The 22,769-nt window shown below is 39.9% G+C and overlaps 1 protein-coding gene across 1 annotated transcript in view; it reads right to left on the bottom strand.

The window, feature by feature from the left end:
- Positions 1 to 22,769, bottom strand: part of LOC125905837 (protein FAM102A-like) — a 45,973-nt gene that overhangs the window by 8,277 nt on the left and 14,927 nt on the right. Inside the window, exons 3-11 of the mRNA XM_049604097.1 lie at positions 10,133 to 10,253; positions 9,435 to 9,464; positions 6,692 to 6,808; positions 6,536 to 6,582; positions 4,896 to 5,056; positions 3,307 to 3,408; positions 1,605 to 1,815; positions 224 to 345; positions 66 to 135 (exon numbers count right to left, since the gene is read on the bottom strand). Coding sequence (XP_049460054.1) covers positions 66 to 135; positions 224 to 345; positions 1,605 to 1,815; positions 3,307 to 3,408; positions 4,896 to 5,056; positions 6,536 to 6,582; positions 6,692 to 6,808; positions 9,435 to 9,464; positions 10,133 to 10,253 — 981 coding nt within the window. The remainder of the gene's footprint in view (positions 1 to 65; positions 136 to 223; positions 346 to 1,604; positions 1,816 to 3,306; positions 3,409 to 4,895; positions 5,057 to 6,535; positions 6,583 to 6,691; positions 6,809 to 9,434; positions 9,465 to 10,132; positions 10,254 to 22,769) is intronic.

Here is a 22,769-nt window from a genome sequence, read left to right as displayed (position 1 = left end):
CAGAAACACACGATCAGTCAGATAAAGAAGGTGGTTTGGTAAAAAGGCTCAGTAAATAAGTGTACCTGTTGGCAATCTGTGTCGCACTGAGGGCAGTGGTTCCATCTTTGCTGACAAACAGTCTCAAGTTGCTGTCTGGGGGGAAACAGGGAAAGTGGAGGAGAAGTTACCACTGTGACACACAAATGCTGAGCTCAAACTAAATCCTGAAACTCTGTCCTACCTTCATTGTTGCTGGTGTCAGAAAAGTTCTGACTCTGGACAATCTTCTCCACAATATCATCTGCATCAATGCGGGTGTCGTCCACACAACTGGGCTGCCTCTGCACAGTGTCCTTCTTTCTCCTGTTGTTGGGTAAGATCAACACCAACACAGAGACAAGATTAATACCTGAAATACAACAATACTGCCTCCTCATACAGCAATTCATCATATCATATCAAGTCAGGTGGTTCTATATTTTACTTATTATCAAACAACATGTTCAGCATAGCCAATCAACAGTGAACGTATCTACTTACAAGTTTGTGTGTGTATCTACAGCCTGATATATCTTCCTCCTTTGTGCTAGACTTGTTGTTAAAATCTTTTAAAAACACATTAATAAGCCACACTGTTAAACTGGGTGATGTGTTCCTCCATTACCATGAACACACACACACTGTTGTTTATTTTGACTCAGTCCCACACACGCCGTCCTGCTGCCATAAATACTCACTTATGTGTATTAATCCATAGTTGAAAGCAGTCCCCAGCATATGTAACATTTCCTTCTGTTTGAGTAACATTTGCTAAAAACTAGCACTAGAGACCAGCTGTTGCAGAAATTAACTTTGTCTTTTTTAAAAATGAAAATAAATATTTGTGGACACCTTCAGTGAATGTCTTCATTTGGAACCACTGTGTTTGAAGCTGAATGCAGGACAGACAGTACTGAGAGACAGACTAACATATTGTTGGTTTTGGCATTTTTATGGGATCCAAAGTCACCTTGACCTTTGACCACCTAAATCTAGCAGTTCATCATTGAGTCCAAGTGGACATTTGTGCCAAATTTGAAGAAATTCCCTCAAGCTGGGTGTGGATTAAGTTGTATTTGTACACTGGTTTTGTATTCACTGTGCATTTTGCATCATGAAAAATAAAAACTGCAAGTCATAAAAAAATGTTCTATCAAACTGACTGTGAAAAGGAATGTTACATAATATTAAGCCTTTGCTGTGGGTGTATTTTAGTCCAGCTGTTGACAGGCACTGATCGACTTTTATCTTAACAGTAGCTCCATGACTGCAGCACATAGTAGCGTGGGTCCATTCCTGTTTTTGTACTGACTGACATTCAGTCTGGGATCCTTCCATGTGACCAACAGAACACGCCACACACACCTTCCTCCTCTGGAAAGAATTCCTGGACAGTTTCTGACATGTTAGTTTATACATGCCTGGGATTCAGCCATAGACCTTTATCAGTGTGATGGAGTCCTGAAATGCCTCACAGTGAGATCAACTCATGATAACCCTCAACTTCCTCACCTCTTAGGCTGTTGAGGAACGCATGCAGGAGGAGGATGTGTTTTGTCAAAGGTTTAAGTGTGTGTGTTTACCTGGAGGATCTGTTGGATATGAGGGCTGCTGCAGAGGGTAGAGGAGGTCTCTCTGGTTTGGTGGGAGTTGCTTGTCGGTGCGGCTCGGTTGGGGTGGAGGGAGGTAGCTGGTTGGGTTGGAACCCACAGGAGACACTGCTGCTGGATGAGGCGTTCCTCTGGTGACTGAGGTCAGTCAGGCTGGAGCAGCGAGAATGAGCTGTGCTATAGCCTGGAGGTGAGAGGGGAGGTCAGGAGAGAAGAGGTCAGGAAAGGTTTTGGGTTTCAAAGTCCCTTTATTAAACCACTGCAGGGAATCAGCAGATCATAGTCAAATCCAAACAAAAAAATGTGTTTATCTGATCAGATAACTCCTGCAAATGCTCTCAGGGATTGTGGCAAGGCAGCACAGACTACCTCCACCACCAAGTTAATCAGCCTAATAGAGGTGATATTGCTGATCTCTCTCAGGGCATCTACAGATATTGCTGTCATCTTCATCAGATGGCAGTTTGGAACAGCGAGTCTCTCTAAGATTGGCTCACAGGCTGGCAAACTGTAGCGTTTGAGTCATTATGAGGTTATTAAAAAAAAGCAAGGGTTCCTCAAACACGATGGCCAGAATCTCATTTGTGGGGTGTGCCATTTTAAAAATCTGTAAAGATCTGTAAAAGGGTGCCAGTCCAGTATGGTCCACGTCCTTGGGTTATAAGAGGAACAGCTGTTCATCATAACCCAAACACCCAGCTGTCCACTGCAGAGGTCACGCCATATGGAACTAGCTTGGGCCACAGTCATACGGCAGTCTCTGTGCAGTATGGAGACTAAATGAGGGGATTTTGGACTGGATAATCAGTCCCTGGTCCCCTTCAACCACAGGTAGATAGAAGGCCAGGCCAAAAAAAAGTCCAGGGTGGCTCTATGGATGTCCTCTATCAGGCCTCATGGTGGCATCAGAGCACTAAGTCTGTGCCAAAGAGTAGAGGCGAACAAGTTAATGGCAATCAGAACTCTCCAACTATATGAAAACTGGGGTAGAAAACATTTTCATTTAGACAACCAAGCACACACTTTCTCCTTAATTATCTCTCAGCTATTTGTTTAAAAACCCTCAGTACTCCAAAAATAATCCCAGCACCTTCAGCCACTCCTTCCCCCGACCTGAGTCCTCCAGGCAGACTGGGCACTGCCCGCTCCCTCCACTGTTCCATGAACAAGGCTTCTCTTTGCCCAGTTCACTTTGCAGATGAGGCCTTTTTGTACAGGAATAGTCCTACAAACACTGAACTGCCTGGAGGCAAAAATATAACCTGCAAATATCATGTGCGTGAGAGGAAACAGTGGGAGGATGGTTAAGAATAAGGACCATGGCAGGGAGAGACCACTGAGCTGATCTCTTAACCTGCACAGCAACAGCTCAGCAGCTAAGATATATACAGAGGACAGGAGAGGTCAGGAAAGTACAGAGACAGAGAGGAGGACACAGAGGAGAGAAAGAGGAGGAGGACTGCTGGTGCCATGGTCCAGTTGGTAATCCTGCCTTGTGTGCAGTCTTAGACACATGCACAGTACAACCATTTAACTATAGGGTCAAAAGCTTTTTCTAAATTGGGTTAGTAATAACACTCTCAGGGTGACAGGGTTGTTCTATCAGAGCGTCTGCTCTAAGCATGGGGAAATGAAAGCTCCTGACTTTGACTGGAGCATGAGGAAGCTCTCTGACCTGAGATCTTGCTGTGCTGGCTGGCATAGCTGGAGCTGCGGAAATGACCAGTGTGAAACACATCATCTGGGCTGGACACACTCTCTCCCTCCTCAGGAAGCCCTGCAGAACACACACAGTACACACACACTGACACCTGGCTGTAGGATACCAATCAGAGAGATTATCTAGTCAGTTCTGAAGACTTTCTTTAGAAGTATCTGTCACTTTGTTGTTGTTGGTATATACTGTATACAATTTCATCACCGTCAACAGATTTTCCTGGGATACTATCAATAATTTTGCTATTTGCTATTTTTTGATTTTTTTTGTTTGAAACCCCATATTAAAGGGTCCGTTAACCTAAATTAGAAAACAAATATATGTCCTTATTAACCTCTACTAGCATGTTGTCATACAGTTTTCACTAAACCTGATTTCTGGAATACTCCTCAGTTGTTTTGGTTTTATTTGTCAACAGAAAAAGTAAAAACAGTGAAAAAAGCATTTGAGATCCAATCCAATCCAATCCACTTTTATTTATATCGCACATTTTAAAAACACAGGGTCAGCAAAGTGCTGTACAACAAATTTAAAAAACACAGTAAATAAATAAAAACAAGTATTCAAAACAAGATGGAGTGTAGAAAGTCAAACACAGATTAAGAATAAAGTGGTGGTCAAGTCTGGTCCACATTCTTTTCAGGAAGTGATTGGAAGTGACTTTATGTAGAAGTCACTAACCTCCTTTAACCAAACAAAAATAGAACATTGCCGTTGAAGGTCAGCACTTAAACCAATAGGCCAGTTGTTCTGATATTATTTGTCAAGAGACATAAGATGCAGCCCATGTTGAAAGCAGTCAAGTTGAAACAGAGCCCCAGCCACCAGCGGGAGCAAACTTTTATTCAAACAGTCATTAAAATATGTACTCTGAAAACATTTGAGGAGATAAATAGACAATGCAGTAACAGAATCTTGATTCATATTTGATCAGCACTGCCTAGTTTGATAGTTTGACTGTAGTTAACAAGCAGTGATTGATATGATTGACAGCACAGATTCATAGATTATCTGTCTCAGGTTTACTGTGAGGATGTAGCAACAGTTTCAGCAAATATGACAACAAGTTATTTTCATAAAAGTTACCAACTACAGCTTTAAGAAGCTTATTCTGTTGTTAAACAAATATCCTCACCAAATGTATTGCTATAATCTGGGAACACAATACAACACAAGCAGTCATATGATCAGACAGGTTGTAAACAAACTCCCAGGTAAGAAAACTTTGAACCTACTATCATTTTCACAGTTATGCTCACACAGTTTCCTGTGCCGTGAGGAATTATTAATGACAGTTCACGTACAATCACTTTCCGTTTGCCCTCCAAATAAAGTGGTTTGGATAACTTTTGGCTTGTTTACAACCGCTCTAATGGTCCAACTACTCATGTGTCTTTCCCTGTGACCTCACTGTTGTCATGTGACTGTGTTCCCAGATCACATCACTGACAGAAAACACACAAGTAAAACCCAATTTGTGATGTGCTGGAATTACCCTTCAATTCAAGCTGGTTAGAGGACACGGAACAATAACGCTGAGCATTTACCTGAGCTACGTACTGATGACTGTCTGTGCTTAAAGACGCGAGGACCCTCCATGATGCCTCCTCGCGGCTGCACTGTGGAATCAGTGCTCTCACCCTTACAGTCCAGCTGCAGGGTGGGGTCCTCGTCCCCAATGGAGACAGATTTGGCTGTGCTGGGAGGCCTGATTGTGAAAACACAGACACGGGAAAGAAAGACATGAGGCAAAGATACCATGTGGAAGGAACAGGTGCATACATGCATTCTAAAAACAATGGAAGGTTAATTATTGAAGTTTGGCTGCTGATTTGACTGCTTATCAACAAGGTCAGCACTTGCAGCTGCAGTTCCTCTACTGGCCACTTGTGGCTGGCTCCAAAAGCAAGTTAATCCACATAGACCCCTGCGATAAAAAGCCAAAAAAGTTTACAGCCTGGTACAAAAAACAGTTTTGTCCTCTATAGATAATCTCAACATTCATGACAACTGACTAGGCTGAGTTATTATATAACTCACCCTTTTACATGTCATTAAAGCTTAAAGTTACGCATAATTAAGGGCGTGGCTGCTTTGAACAACAGGTGGGTGCCGTCAGTTGACAAGTCATTACCACAGTGACAATGCTGCTTGAGTAATGTAACCATGGCATAACCCCAGATTCACATAGGCGTAGTATAGGCGTAGTAGTAGCTGTCGCTATTTCAATGTGTTTTCATTCAAGAAGGTTAATTTTGGTCACCTTGAAAAGTCTTGTTTAGCATTTGGTTGTACTCAAAGATCCTATAAGGAGTTGGATATTCAGTTTTTCTGGTCAGCACATTTTGTTTTAATGGTTTTAAGTCTGTTTTTAGCAGTGTTGGGCAGCGATGCGTTACTGTACTTCTTCCAATGAGAAGTGTAACTAATAAAATTTCAGTAAAAATATTAAAGTTACCCCAAAACCAAACAACTCGTTACAACGTAACTTTTGTTATCACCCCACTACTGACCTGAAATACAACATAACATCAGCGGATTAATTTTTGAAATTGTCGTGTTGACAGGCACATCACAAAGCAGCAAGCTAGTTTGGAAGATGGAAATGCTTACCTCAGCGGCTGGAAATATTCCCATTATTTTGATTTTGTCAGAAGGAAGAATGACAAGAACACTATTACTACAGGTAGTCGTACTTAAAACCTTTCCACTGCGAAAAAAACCTTCCTCAAACCTCTGGTCTGAAACACCTAGTACGACCAACAACGTGAAGCTCCAGGAAATACACTCCACCAAACGTGAGCCCTCCTCAGCCGCAGACGCTGGCTGTAGCCCTACGCTGGCTAATAATGAAAACTGCTTTTTAATTGTTAACACCTGCAGGCTACGAAGAAGTAATGAATATTGTGGCTACAAATGTTGCTCCACAAGTGACTCTCCACCATCTCACATAAATATAGTCACATCTAGCACAAAAAATCCAAGGTGGCAACAACCAACATGCCAAACTCAAGGCTTCAGAAAGTCCACAAACCAATTGGTGACATCATGATGGCTACATCCATTATTTTATACATTCTGCGTTTAGAGCCCATAGTGCCTGATTGCTGATTGAGTGTGACTGACACTAACTGAGGATCAGAAGCAAATCTGTATGTTTGAAAATTTCTGATCAAGAGGAACTCACGTTTTAAAGCAGGGATCCCCAGATAGAAGAGTCATCCCAATTGTTACCTATAAAAAAATACAGTGTTACTCAGTGCTGATCAGTTCTGTGTGTGTGTGTGTGTGTGTGTGTGTGTGTGTGTGTGTGTGTGTGTATGTGTGTGTGTGGTCGCCCTGCCTTGAGGATAGAGTTGTCCTGTCTAGTGTTTTTGGTGTCATAACCCTCCAGGATGCAGCATCTAACTGTAGAGCCTGAACCAGCAAACTCTGCAATGTTGAGATCAGCAAAACCTAGCTGGAAACAGACAGACAGATGAGCAGACATGATAAAACAACAGAAAAAGTAAAAACGCATTTAAGATGGGGTGTAGAAAGTCAAACACAGATTAAGAGTAAAGTGGTGGTCAAGTCTGGTCCACATTCTTTTCAGGAAATGTTTGAAGGAGAGAGTGACTTTATGTAGAAGTCACTAACCTCCTTTAACCTCCTCATTCATGATTTTCTGCCCAGTCAGCACTGCTTCTCTCTCCAGGGGTCACAGTTTGTGGCAATGTTGGTGTGTGTGAGCCTGTGTGTAGGTGTACTTCATAATGATTGTTGATCCTGTTAACATATTTTGTGTAAAAGTGTCTCATCTGTGCTTACAGTAAATCTGCAAATGTTGTCTAAATCATAAATGCTTTGCTGAGAAGGTTGTCCTTTACTTCCTGCAAAGTAGACGACTAAGATTTGAAGTAAACTCCTTAGTCACCGATGGATTTAAAACAACTTTTTTAGATCCATCCAACACATTGACACACAGAAAGAAATCTTGACAACTACAGGCCAGATCCTATTAAATGTGGCCAAAGTTTCAAATAATGTTGTGAATGTATGTGAAAGTAATTTCTGTGAGCAAAAACCTTAGGCTTCACACTGTTCTGAATACTTGTTTCCCACGTTTTTTTTATCCACTTTGGCTACATCTGCTCCAAGCACACTGCTGAAAATGTTAACATTACATACACTGCTACACGTAGCTACATGCTAATGTCAGGGAAACATGTCAAAATGTTATAGAGGGCAGTCACAATACATATTTATAACACAATATTTGACCTCCTGCGTAAAGGGCAGTAAACTTCTGGTTCATTGGTCGATTGGTTGATCGATATGCTCATACTAAATTCTCATTGGTCAGACAATCTCTGGCGTTACTTTAACATGGCCATGTCTCCAATAAAGCATGTCTTTCTCCAGCTGGAAACAGCAGTCGTCATTAGCACTATCCTCTGTGACGACTGGTCTTTGTGGTATTTGTCTTGCCCTTTCTCCAGTGTGATTGGATGACTGGTGACAGTGAAAAGTGCAACGTTTTACCAAACATTATTCAACTCTTATTTTGAACCTGAAAAACATAATTAATCACAAAAGACATTTAGTGTAAGGTTTATTAGTATGGATTTATCACTAAGTCTCCAAAAGAGTCAGTGCAGCTCAAGGCTGGATTATAAGGAGCCGTACACATGCCGCGCTTTTTGCACCTTCAAATCAGCTCTACATCTGTCCCACGGACAATAGGCCTACACACAAACAGTGCCTGGAAGAAGATCAGTTCTGCACTCAGGATTTCGGGTAAATAGGCTAGGTTTCTTAGTAACCTCAGACGCAACCTACCACCGCGTTCTTGAAAGCTGGCACAGAAAAGGCAAGAAAGTAGCACCCAGCACCTGACTTCGCATTTCCAGCATGTGTACGGCCCCTAAAGCTTCTAATTACCTGAGCCCTTGTTTGAGCAGCAAGATGGCTAACGTTAGTTTCTGGGGCTCTCTTGTCTCTCTTGCATGCACAGACAGAGATATTTAATGTTAGTAACATTATGTTGTACATGACATCGTCAAGCCCAGAATTAACTTCATAGTGTCCAGTATGTCAGATTTTTCTCATCAGTCTCTTTCAATGCCTGGGGGTGAGACAGACTCATACATGCAGCTCAGGTGGAATTGTTACAGTGCGCAGTTTTGTTTTGTTTTGTTAACATTACATTGGACATCACACGTATTTTTCATTCGAGGCATTCCACTTGCCTGAACACAGAGTTAACTTGCCGTGGGCAAGTGTAAATGTTGAGTCCTGTGACGGGAATAAAAGCGATTTGGTGGACACACAACACTACCAGGTAGAGTGCACTCAGTGCACTGTGGCCAGTTAAGTTGATACAGAGATAGCGTGCTAATTTTTTCCCTCATCAACCAACTGATTGGTTGAAGAGTACGTAAAAATTTAGCTGACCAACATTCTGCCCTACAAAATACAAGTACCTCAAAATGTGCATGCAGTAATAGGCCCCCTTTAACTTTCAGCCGTGAAGCACTTAAAATGTATTTAACCCACATTTCACAATTTATTTTATGAATCACAACTTCCAGTTATTGTCCTTCTCATGATTTTTTTAACAGAAGACAGTGCAACTAGAAGGTACCAAAGTCCCCCTGTGACAAACACATTGTATATGCATTACTCAGCATGTAGTGACTCTAGTAATTAGTCTGGAAATATAAAATGATCCCTATAATCAAGGTGATTTAAGGCTCCACTGGTTCAGCCCCGTTCAGCTGTTACCACACACACACACACACACACACACACACACACACACACACACAGTGTAGTTAACACAGTGTGGACTGTTATTGGCCACTTCACACAGACACATGCGTCTGAAACAATGCCATGTGATGGTGACATGGTTAACACATATTTTACCATCACTGACACTGTAAAAGTCTGTTTTATCAAGGAGGCAGGTCATTCTTAACTTTATGAGCCAGTCAGAGTTCACAGGTAAAACAGGTCAGCTGTACTGGGCTAAGCTGGATTAAAGATGATTTTTGATATTTTATGTATTTTAACGGTTGCTATTCATCACAAAATAATCTTACCTTTGAGAAGGCCTTTCCTCCTTTAAGCTCCTGGAGAGACAGAGAGCAAAAGAGACTGTCAGAGTCAAATCTGTGTGTGTATGTCTCTATAGACACCATCTCTATAGATTCGTGTAGAACCAATATGGAACCTGGGACAGGTGCTGTGCAACAACACTCGCCAGGAGAAAATGTTGGCTATTGTACATTTCTGCAAACGTTTGGGCGTTTCATACGTATCATGTCAAGGATTCTTAAGTGGTGTTGTATATGAGCTGACTTTTCTCATCAGGAGGTAGAGGGAATGGTGGATGGCTTGACATCTAGGCAAAGCACCAGCCAAGATGCATACCACTGCACGAAACTAACAAACAACAAAATCTGTTGTTTCTTAGCAACTCATTGTTGCTTTTCCACTGGGATAGTCCCACAAAAATTATTTTAGGCCAAAACATGACCTTAACAATAACCAAGTGGTTTCTCTGCCTAACCCTAACTACACGTTAAGCACAGCGTTGTTGAAACATATCTGCTCCATAATAATGTAAAAAAGTAAACCATCCATGGTTTGCAGAAATGTACATTACCAACATTTTTTTGATACTTTGCATCAGTTGAATCATGCAGTTCAATCATTACTGCATTATTGGGTGGTTGGGGGGGGTTAAATCATGTCCATGAGTAGCAATGAGAGGTGGCTGCTGGGAATTGTACTTTACCTTACGTACAGAGACCCGACAGATGCAGGGGTCCAACACTCCAGTGATTGGATTAGCACTCATTTTACACACGAAAGAGAACTTCTTCCTCCATCGAACGCAGTTCTGCTGCACCTCCTCCCTACACACACATACACACACACACACACACACACACGCACAGATCCGGTTAGACTGTGGCCTAAAACAACAGGTATACAGGTGTAAGCAGATAGGTTGACAACACCTCTGGCACACTAAATTATAATAATAATTATAGCTGCTGCGCAGCAATGGTCAGGGCGGGGCAATTTTAGGCAAAATTAGGCAATTCTGAGCAACACACACACTAAAACAAAGCATATCACAACATAGATGTTACATCATATAATTATGGTATGCCCTTCAAATTGTAAATGAGTGGCTGAAGTGATCAGACTCATAATATACAAAGGAAAGAAAAAACAAGATCAAGAAAGTAAGAATAACATTAACTGCTAGCAATTATGAACAAACTGGCCTGATCTAGCTTAAAGCTAAACATTATCCATGGTGACAAAGATGAAAACATTTTTTAAAATGTAAAAGTAGCTATTGGATAGACTCTGCATGTTGCTGATAGCTAAGCCAAATAAACAGGGAAAAGAGACAAGGGATAACAAGGAAAAGTGTTGATAAAGAGTATTTGTCTCTCCGCGAAACTGCCTGGATCATAATTATTTTAACCTTAGTAGTCTCTAATCCACATAGCATGATGCCTGAACATAGGACTTTCACATTAGAATGTCCATTCTGCCTTAGCTGAGGCTTGAACTCACAACTTCTGAGACTGAGGTCTGTCTTCTATCTCACTGAGCTAACTGGCAAGTGACAGCTTCACAAATTGACTAAGCCAAGCATCAGGGTGCCAGACAGTAGCCATGGACCTTCATGAAAAGTTCGGGTAGATTTCTCATATGGAAATGTTGCACAAGCTGAGGCTTGAACTCACAATCTTCAACACCAAGAACCATCCTCTATCTCACTGAGCTAATTGGCAAACAGAAATGTCACATGTAGCTTCACAAATTGACTAAGCCAGTCACCTGTGTGCAAGACAACAGCTGTTAGTGTGTAAAGGCAGATTTCAAACGGCTGTTTATTAAGAAAAAAATCTGAAAATACACAAATTGCATGTAGACAGCATGGAGATGTTGGTAATTTGTTTTTAACAATGATTTATTGGCTCCATAAGTGAAAAACTGATGTTTAAAATTGCCATTTTTGCATTGACTCCAATTGCTCGCATGAGAGCGAAATTCAAAATGCTGTCAAAAATTCAGTTTTTGAGATAAAATTCTGATATTTTCCAAACATCATCTACCATGACTCTAGAATTTAGTCATTTTTTCATGACATTGAAGATTTATTTAGCAAGAATTTGCATGTATATCTTTACAGTACCGTTTACAGTCAAACATTCTGATGCACTGTAGGCTCAATTTTTGATAAATCAAAAATCTGAGAAACAGTTTTTGTAGGACAGTCTGAAGATGCTCTGTAGCAAGATTGGTGTCAATTGAGCAAAAATTGTGGGAGGAGATAGGTTTAGTAAGTTTTACAGTTTTTGAAAAAAACAGAGTGATGAACTTTATAATTTGTAATAGGTTTAAATGTACAAAAGTGTCTTCAGTATTGGGGCTACAGTTTGGTGAAAGTTGCAAATCTGTAGCACATATGGTTGATTTGTTGTGAATTTTCAAAATTTTAACCTTTAGAGGTTTGCTGTAGCGCCACCATCAGGACTATTGGCCTGTTTTTGCAGCTGAGGCAATCTGGCATGGGACTGGACCTTTGTGCAAAGTTTGGTGATTTTCCGCGCATGGGAAGTAGGATTTCTATGATTTTTAAGAAGAGGAAGAAGAACATGCAGCAAAACAATAGGGTCCTGGTAGCTTAGGCTGCCCGGCCCCTAATAACAATAATAATTTTATTTGTAAAGCACAATCCATACAGCAAGTGCAACTCAAAGTGCTTCACATAATGAAAAAAATTGTATAAAAGACTGTATAAGATAGAGTTAATAACATCTGATTGCGTGTGCGCGCACACACACACAAACACACACACACACACACACACACACACACACACACACACACACATAAAAAAACGAATTAGGTTTAATACCAAATAATCAAATAAAAGCTACAAAAATGCAAGTCTAAAAAGATAGATTTTAAGATTTCATTTGAGGCTGTCAACTGAATCAGAGTCTGACATCCTTTGGAAGGCTGTTTCAGAGATGAGGGCCAATGACACAGAATGCAGCATCATTGTACTTTTAAATTCTACTCTGAGGGACATTTAGACCAGAGGTGGAGGATGTTAGGGATTTGGAGGGAATGTATTTAACCATCATATCAGATCAATAATCAGGAGCCAGTCCATTAAAGGGCCAGTGTGTAAAATGGGTTGAAAACAGTGACATCAGTGGTCAAATTCTAGATTGCAGGGCTCACTCGCTCACCCCTCCCGTTGGGTAAATGACGGTGGCCTCGTAGGGACAAAAAGCCTTGCGCACGAGTTTTTCAGGAGTAGGTCTATCTAGCAACAAGGTGAATGTTTATTTAGAAATCTAAACCATGTTACGATATTGTAATGAATCCCTCACGAGCAGGAGACCAGAGGAGCGTTCAGGAAAAAGGCCCGTTTATTTGAGCACTCCAAAAACTCCGGTAACACTCCAGGGGGTAAAAGACTCCGTCCCAAACTCTGACTCTTCTAGCGTAACACACACACACTCCATACACACATACTCGTTTACGATACCTAGCGTGCACCCCTCCCCTCTCTGCTCCACCAATCTCCAGCCCGCACACTGACAGTGTAGCTGGTAAACAGAGCTCAGCTGTTTATTTAGCCTAACGATATCTCCGGACTATAGTTGCTGCAATGGACGACTTTGAACGCGATTTTGAAGAGTTTCTTGTAGCGGACACAGACCCAGAGCCATACCTGTTTGAACCGGAGCATACAGATGAGGAACTCCATGTGTTTGATGTTGAGCGGGCGAGAAGAGAGGCTGAATGCACAGAATGGGATTCGGTGCTACTGCTGCCATCGTTGGGGAGATATATCATCTGGAGGAAAAGCGCCACAGAGAGTGCATCACAAGGAGTGAAGTTACGTCTTCTTTTCCTCGCAGATGACGGTTCGGGTTCATTCTCTCCTGTTGCGTGGTAAGTGTGGTCCATTCGCAAACTTTATAACTAAAAAACTTTTCACTACTCTCTATCGACGAACTACTAACACTCTGCTGTTTCTTCCTCCTTCTTCCTTCCTTCCGCTGTCTTCGTTGGTTCATTTATACACACGAAACGCGTTCTCTGGCTGGCTGGATTGTCCACTCGGTCTGCCGTACATACATGGCGGCGCAAGATGGCGATCTCTCTAAAGCAAGGCCCTTGCTATACATATATATATAAAAGCATAATTATAAGGCTACGAAAACCAAACGAATTTTATTTTATAGCGATCATACACTTGTATAAACATATTAATGGGTAGAATATTCAGATTCAGATTCAGATTAATAATAAACCATGCCAAATATTACACACTGGCCCTTTAAGAGATTTAAAAACTAAAAGCAAAAATTTAAAATTAATTCCAAAATGAACACTAAGCCAATGCAGAGGCTTTAAAAACAGAATAACATGTAAACAATGTTTTGTCTTGGTGAGTAGATGTGCTGATGCATTTTGGATCATCTGTATTTAAAAAAAAATTGAGAGGCCTGAGAACAAGGCAATAAAGTAGTCAATTCTGCTGGAGATAAAAGCATGAACAAGTTTTTCGGTGTCTTCTTCAGATAAAAGAAGACTTCCCCCATCAGCACAGAAGATCTATACAATCAGCACAGTTTCAAGGTGGACACTCAAGATTAGTGTCACCCATTCAGTATCTGATCAAATATTTCCCCCTCTGTTCTTGAGATATGACATTGAGTAATGGCCAGAAAAGTTTTTTATGCAGAACATTATGATGTCACAGTAAAGTTGATTTTTGACCTTTCGGATAAAAAATGTCATCACTTCATCATTCTTTATTATTGGACATTTGTGCAAATTTTTGTCATAATTTGTGTAAAAATTCCTGAGTTTTGGCCAAAACATGTTTTGTGAGGTCACAGTGACCTTTGACCACCAAATTCTAGTCAGTTCATTCTTGAGTCCAAGAGAACGTTTGTGCCACATTTTCCCTTAAGGGAATGGTCCTGGCTGCTTACTTACTGATGCTGAAAGCTTCATATTATATTAAAGATTAATTGTATGTGAATATGCTATTTATTATTTATTATATTTAACACGGGCGGCACGGTGGTGTGGTGGTTAGCACTCTCGCCTCACAGCAAGAGGGTTGCCGGTTTGATCCCGGGCATGGGAGCCCTTCTGTGCGGAATTTGCATGTTCTCCCTGTGTCAGCGTGGGTTCTCTCCGGGCACTCCGGCTTCCTCCCACAGTCCAAAGACATGCAGATTGGGGACTAGGTTAAGTGATAACTCTAAATTGTCCGTAGGTGTGAATGTGAGCGTGAATGGTTGTTTGTCTCTATGTGTCAGCCCTGCGATAGTCTGGCGACCTGTCCAGGGTGTACCCTGCCTCTCGCCTGATGTCAGCTGGGATAGGCTCCAGCCCCCCCGCGACCCTCAAGAGGATGAAGCAGTTAGAAGATGAATGAATGTTATTTAACACAGGACATGATATTAAAAGCTAAAGTCTGCCTGATCTTAGAAAAAATAAAGTCCATGAGGCAGTGGCAGATGACTGTCCAGATGATCTCATCTGGTTCTGTTGAGGGGTTTTCCACTTAGAGATTGAAAACAGATTCAGTGTTTATCTGCGTGTACTTTGGTGTAAGACATTTACTGCTCTCAGTCTGTCTCAAGCACTCTGCAATCAAATTATTTCAGCAGTGTAGCTGCAGTCATTTTAAAATATTCTACAAATGGTGTCCACAGCAGAGGATGGAAAATGGATAAGACTAATTGTATTGAGATTCTTTATTTGGTAACAAGTAACAGTGAAAAAATGACGACGGTACATTGAGAATGCATTCCTCCATGAACCCTATGGCTCTGTTGTAACAGAGTCAAAACCCCCTAAACAAAATGGTCCTTTATATCTTTACTGCACAGGATTTATTATCACATGTGCATGAGATGGGGTTAGGTAGCATCCACTGTATAGAGAAGCCATCTTTAGCCTACCAATAGTCTGATAAAATACACGATTGATTTTGAAGGAGGCTAACATTACGTTACTTTACATTGTGTCACCATGTAACATTCAAGAACGAAAAATGAACTGCAAATTATTCAATTAATGGTTTAAAACAAGTAAAAATATGTTTCAGTCTGTATTTGATAACCTGGGATGAGAATGTGTTGATCAAACCCAATCCTTTGTTATAAGGAGTGACTTAGTTGCTCATTCTGACGTCAGACTGACAAGTTAACTTGGAATCACATTACATGTCAGATGCCTGTCTGAAAGACTTTACTGAAGGAAACACAGATGCTTTCAGTAACACTTTGGCAAGTATCAACATTTCCACAAAATTATACACAGTATATATCCTTAACCAAAATTTCAAGTGGAAAATGAAAACATTGTGCGGAAGCCACCAGAGACTCTTCAGAAATGTCTGTCACTCACAACATGAGTATCAGAGCCAAACAGTGACTTGATTATATGTGTAATAGGACTGTTACCGTTAACGCGTTAAAAAACGTAAAGCGTTTATTTTTTTAAAATCACATCACTTTTAATCACATGCTGCTATTTTTGCTGCCTTCCGTGTTTCAGAGGTTATAAATGGCTGAGTTTTAAAGCTAGAGTGATGATACTGGTATCATATTAAACTGATAGACCTATAGAATCCAGTTGTACCAATCACGTTATACTAGCTTCCCAGGAAAGGGGCTAAAACACACTACAAAGTTAGGCTATAGTTTGGTGAGGGAAAAACAGCACTGCCATTTTCACAAAGGTGCCTTGAGATATCTGAATGAATCTGAATGAAAATGCATTCTGTGGGTCCCCTCAAGTCTCCCCTTTACAGACATGTCCATTTTATGTTAGTCTTATACGGTTTTGGGCACAAACTATGCACTTTTTGCATGCAATGTTTATTACAGATTTATGACTAGAAAAACTTGACACACAGTGCTGAGCTGCATCTCAAATTAATCTTCAGGTTTCCAGCCTTGAGGTGATACATATATATACCACTTCTACATAGCATGTATTGTTGATCTGTTATCCCCCCTTGCAATTAATTATGAATAACTATTGAGATTTAGTGATTAATCACGATTTTAAAAAATAATTGTTTGACAGCCCTTATGTGTAACCAACACAAGAGCACAGTGTTTCATATCTGCATTGTGAGGGTGTGAAGGTGACAGAAGGCCAAAAGGACATCTATGTAGAGAAAGTAAAGAAGTACCACTCTTTCCTCAATTAGCACAACTACTGATATGTGAAAATGTCAAGGTTATATCAATGTGAAGCAGGGTGGAGCCAGTCTGAAGCACAGACTACTTTAGCTGGAAAAATAAAGGCCTGAAAAGGCCTGCATTTGTGGAATTCGAGAGGCCACAGGGGAAATGAGGACTTGTGGGATTGATCCAGTGTGTCCGTTACTCAATCTATCACAGGCTTCTCTCACAATGCTAATGAATTGAGAGCAAAGGTAAGGTGTAACAGCTGAGACCAGCCCAGTTATCAGAAAAATAACACCAAAGCTGTCAATGGGAATTACTATCTCCTCTACTCTGTATTCTCTCTCCTCTCTCTCTCTTGCTCTCACTCACACACACACACACACACACACACACACACACACACACACACAGGTTATCAGCATGCTTGGCTTGTCCCAGCTGGTTAACTCTGATGTTATCTGTCCCTGCATGGCTGTCAGAGGAAACACTACATGAGAATTGTCAGGCTCTCTACATGGTCAGCACTTCAGTTACACAACACACATGTGCAGACTCAGCCTGCTGCTCTCCTGATAACACACTGTCCCGTACGCTTGGTCTTTGGAATGTGATGTTAAAATGCAGGTGGAGCAATGCAAACAAAATGGAAATCTGAGCACCAGCACTTTGTATTGTGATGGACATCATTTCTTTAACTTATGCACATGCACGACATACACACTCTGTTAATACTGCATGTTTGACAACACAACTCTGTCATGCCCTAATTAAAACTCTCAACATTATCTCATTTTGTTTCACAGATATGTCTACACAGTTAGCTACCAATGTAATTATTCTTGAAAACATTAAAACTGCAAAGCTGTGTTTTATGCTTACACAAAACAAATTTTCTTAGAGAAGCAAGTGTGAAAGATTTAGGGAGATGTGGCATCTAGCAGAGAGGACTGCAGATTCCAAGCAGCTGGTTAGAATTCCTACAGTGTTCATTGTTCAGGAAGTTTTTATTGTGAGCCAAATTATCCACAGAGATCTCATCCTCTCAAGAACAAACAGACCAGGTGATTAAAAACACTAAAAACACTGAATAAAGTAGTTACACGTTTCACGTTATAAATCCGTGTTTCTCCTACACTGTTCGGCATGTTGGAGCCTGTCACTCAAAGCATAATTATGAGTAACTTTAAGTCTTAATAAAATGTAAACAGGTAAGTTATATAAAAATTCACTGCCATGCAGTTGTCATGAAGGTTTAAATCAGCTATAGAGACCAAAACAATTTTTGCAGGATCCTTATTTTATTTAAAAAAGTAAAAAAACAACAAACAACAACGGGAGAAATGAACATAAATTTGTTCATTTTTTGCAACACTGAACTCAAAATTCAAATTGTCAAAGAACAAGAACTAGCTGATAAAGGAAACTTTGAGCTAGCTCTTGTGAAGTGTGATCTTACACAATACTGCTTCTGGTTTTAGCTCTGTTTTTGGTCTCCACCAGCTTCGTACAAAAATATCTTTCTCTCTGTTTAATGCTACAAAGCTAGTCTCTAACTGTGTCTGTGTGTTGTTTGCTGCTGAGCAGGTAGTGTTTTCTTCCTCATATTTGTTTTTCAAATGATAAGAGCTTAAGTCAGTATCTTCAGGCATTCTTTTACAACATTAACTTTAATATTAACTTTATCCTTGAAGCTTTTCCCACTCCGCTTATCTGCAGGGTGACCTGAAGTTTACAGCTCCGAAAACAACAAGCCTGGAGGCTGCCAGCAGCCTGGGAGAGGCAGAAAACAGACAGACAGGTTTTGCCACTTCTTTTCTTAGAGCCCAGCCTGCCCGCCTGCCTTCACAAACACACCATTGTACAGCAAGTACATACAAGTAATGCTTTCTCTCTGACTAGTTGGTCACCGCCTCCAAGGGACTGTTCATAAATGTCACAGACTTATTGACCAGACTTACTGACTGATACATGCTTTATATTTAGACACTGTTGGCTGATTGAAAAAAAAAAAGGTATTTACTAAGGTTGACTCCAAACAGTCACCTATTCAATGATTCGATCTAAGGAGCCTGATTCGACTGCCAGTCTCACAGTCAAATCATTGTAGTGGACGAGAATGCGGTTATGAAACAAGGGATCATTCTGTTTATATATGGGGGTTCTGAATGTCTAATTTTACGTATAGTAGTATCCCAATAAATCTTAAAATATATGTGCTAAAAAGCAACAACATACTGTTTCAAAATCAAAGAATACATTCACCAATCAGAGCACTCACATAACGCAGCGCTAGCAGAGTGCTAAATATCTTTTAAATTTATGAACGATTGCCTGTCAAAATAAGCAGGGTCCCTGGTGCATTGAAAACTGCCAGTTGCAACTTAGAGCTCTGTCTCCATGCTTCTCCCCCTCTGCTCTGTCTGTGGATTGCTACAGTGGCAGGGATTAGGGCCTAAAGTTCCATTTACAAGATTATTTTTGGCATTTTGTTGCCTTTATTGATAGGACAGCTATACTGCCCTACTGCCCTTTGGTCAAAACTGAAATTTGACTGCAAAAGATTCAGATTGCCCCCTTGAAACCACATCTGTGTTTATGAAAAAAAAAAAAAAAACTCCCATTAAATCAACAATGGTGCCATTTGTGATAGGCTACCTGCCTTTAAAAATGCAAACCCAAATAGTCAGTAACAATCTTTAACAAAATTAAATGATTACTTTATATAAACTATAAACTCTCTGAATGAACTATATATATGTGTATATATATATATATATATATATTAAAAAAACTATTTGATATTTTTGTCATATACAGGTATGCACTGATGATTATTAAGTAATGTGTATGTTGATTTTGCCTAATGTCAAGTCTCTATTAAACCAAATTAGATCATATGACTGAGATAAAATATCGCGTCAGCTTTACTAATCATCAAGGAAATTCAAGGGTTGTCAACCACAGATATAACTCTCAGTGATTAATTATTTTTTAATTAAAATGAAAATACAAATGCAAGTCAACATACTGGCATTTATTTATTGTGTAAATGGTAATGATGGTTGGGGAAATTATGATAACAGGATGACCATACATTCAAAGTGGGTTTTTGATTAGCAAAACACCCTGTGATGAAAAGGGCATTGCAGTAAAAGAAGATTCTTAATCTTAAGGGTTACCACATCAATAAAATATAAGAAATCATCAAAATGAAGTAAGAAACACAACAAGAAAGTCACATGTAGGTTGTAGATACTACACTTTGCCTTTGCAATACTGTTTTAGTTGTTTAAGGTAATCCAAAGGAAAAGAGCAGAGGTCAGTGGTGATGGTTTTAATCTTTAATCAGAATCAGAATCAGAAATTGGTTGGGCAATCCATCCTCAGTGCATTTAAAAAGACGAGGTCTAAGAATAAATAAATAAATATACACATATACTCATAGACCCACACACCCACACATCATGAGTAGACCTATAGACCGCCATAAGGCATAAAAACACATTAACACACACACACACCCAACCTCACACGCGCACGCACGTCAAGTTTAAAAGATTAAGAAGGCATTACATGAACGTACTACCACTAATCCACCCAGGTGGGAGAGAGAGAGGGTGAATGGCATACAGCAACAGGCTTCAGGTTGGTGTCTAGCCTGGGCCTATATGTACGCACAGTCTACCAGGTAAGCTAGACATCGCCTTGAAAGTTCCATTTACAACCACGAAAAGCAAGTAGGTAAAGAAACACAACTTCTGTCTGTCTATTGATCACCTCTGGTCCACTTCAGTTCTACTGACTATGTGCCCATATAGCAATCAATTGTTAATTGGTAATGTTAATTCTTCATCAGGGTCACCTATAGTAATTACACAGACAGGAAGAAGTTGACAACAGAGATGTGGCAGGTTTAAGAGTGGGGATGTTTACTTCCTGTGCCAGAGCTGGAAAAATGCACAAAAAATGTTGGTGAGGGTGCGGAGACTGATGCAGTTGTACAGGTTGTTTATAGACAGCTGAATGAAAATGATGTCAGCAAGTCGAATACATCATTTGCTACTGATTGATTAGGGCAAAACAAAACCAAGCAACATCCTTCCAAACTGAAAATGAACACAAAGTCGAATTTCCAAATATATTTAAAGCTTTAACTGAATGACAAATTAGCAAAAATAAATATGTACTAATGCATTAGTTGGTTCATGTAGATAAACAATTGGTATAACAGAGGACCCAACCAGATGACGTCATTAAAAGAGCTCCAAACAGTCGGAAAAAATGGTAAAGCATGATGAAAATATAACATTTGTTTTGACTCACCTATTGATTTGAGGAAGATTACAGTCTCATATTTACATATTTACGTCTCTTCAATGGACATTTGAGTAATGCTTTCGTGACATGCGTCTTGTATGTCATGATTTATGCATAAAGACTGTTTCCATGTATTTTGCTGCATTTTGTTTTTACCAATACACCAACTTTTCCACCTCAGGCAAGTACAAAAACTTTGTTAGACAATATTATCACAACCCTTAAGACACAATACAATATTTTCAAAATGCTTAAGTCACAATACAATATCATCACAATGCCTAGGTCATGATACAGTATTATCACAACGCTTAAGTCATGATACAAAATCAGCACGATACTTAAGTCACGATACAACATCATCATGACACTTCAGTCATGATACAATATTATCAGGAAGTCACGATATACTATCATCACAATGCCTAGGTCACAATGCAGTATCATTACAATGCTTAAGTCCCGATACAATATGACATGATGCCAAGGTTTGTTATCCATACACCAACTTTTCCACCTCAGGCAAGTACAAAACCTTTGTTTGGAATATTTAAACTTTCTGGCATTTCCACTTACGATTCTATTATTCTATTCTAACAAATAAAAAGAAAATGGGGGATTATCAGGTATCATCACATACCCTGATGTAAATGTCACTGAACACATCTGAGATGAACTCAAACACTGCAGCTGTAGGAAGGATCTATCCATCACACTTAACAGCTTTTTGAAGTATATCTTCTAACACTGGCCACTTGTGGATGGCTGGCTTTGATTGCTTTATTAAACCTCCCTTCCCACTCAAATATGTTACTGTTTACTTATTGTTCCTTAACTGTGATGTTTGAGCTCCAGTGCGCAGAATGATATCTGAGTTTAACACTAAAAGTCTGTGCACTACTCTGATTGTAACGTCACTACAGTACTACCTTGGCACCACACAGCATCTGCACTTGTCTGTTAACATACTACAGGAAATACTCACTTGTGTTGAGTGTATATTAATCTATTTTCCAAGAACATTTAAGTGCTGCTACAAATGTGTTTAGGTTAAAACTCCCATTTGGCAAACTCTGTCCTCTTGTTGGTTACTTTTTTATTTTTATTTATTTATTTATTTATTTATTTTTGGTGGAAGAATCTGACGAATGAGACAAAGTTGCAAATTAGCCTTACACACACACACACACACACACACACACACACACACACACACACAATCCGATATATGCATGTCTTTTGGTTACTATATCTGTGTTTGTGTGTGTTTTATTAGAGTATGATATGTAGGTTCTTATGTAGTGATGTGGTAGCTTTAGTCCGCAGGTGTGTGGTGGTGGCTTAAAGTTTCAAAGTGGGACTGAGACAGAGAGTGATGTATTGGGCCGCTCCCAAATACTCATGTCTGTAATTGTGTGAAAGTGAATGTGAAGCATGTGTGATAAGTCTGTGTAGGAGTATGAAATATACTTGTGAGAGCATGATGTAGAAGCCTATCAGTAAAAAGCTACAGAACAGAGGAGGGGTCAGTAAGCAGGGGGGCATTCTAAAGTTGCAGCTCGTTGAGCTGGAGTAAATTTTAGCTGCTTTATTATATGCAAAAAGTTCATAGTAATGGATATTGTGACTCCTACCATAAACCATGCTGTAACTTTTAAAACTATAGTTAGGGAGCTGAAAAATCTAAGTGTTAACCTGAAATCAGTGAGTTAGTTGATGATGAAAATAAACATGATGATTCTAAGGCAAGTTCTAAGTGGATTTCTAGATGTTCATATGGACAACAAAGATGATGATATCCTCAGGAAGTGTAAATCACACTGAATCTTAACATATGTGTACCATGTATGT

This window comes from Epinephelus fuscoguttatus, linkage group LG18 (assembly GCF_011397635.1).
Source record: "Epinephelus fuscoguttatus linkage group LG18, E.fuscoguttatus.final_Chr_v1".
NCBI classification, from domain to species: Eukaryota; Metazoa; Chordata; class Actinopteri; order Perciformes; family Serranidae; genus Epinephelus; species Epinephelus fuscoguttatus.
This window is presented reverse-complemented; position numbering and strand designations above follow the sequence as displayed.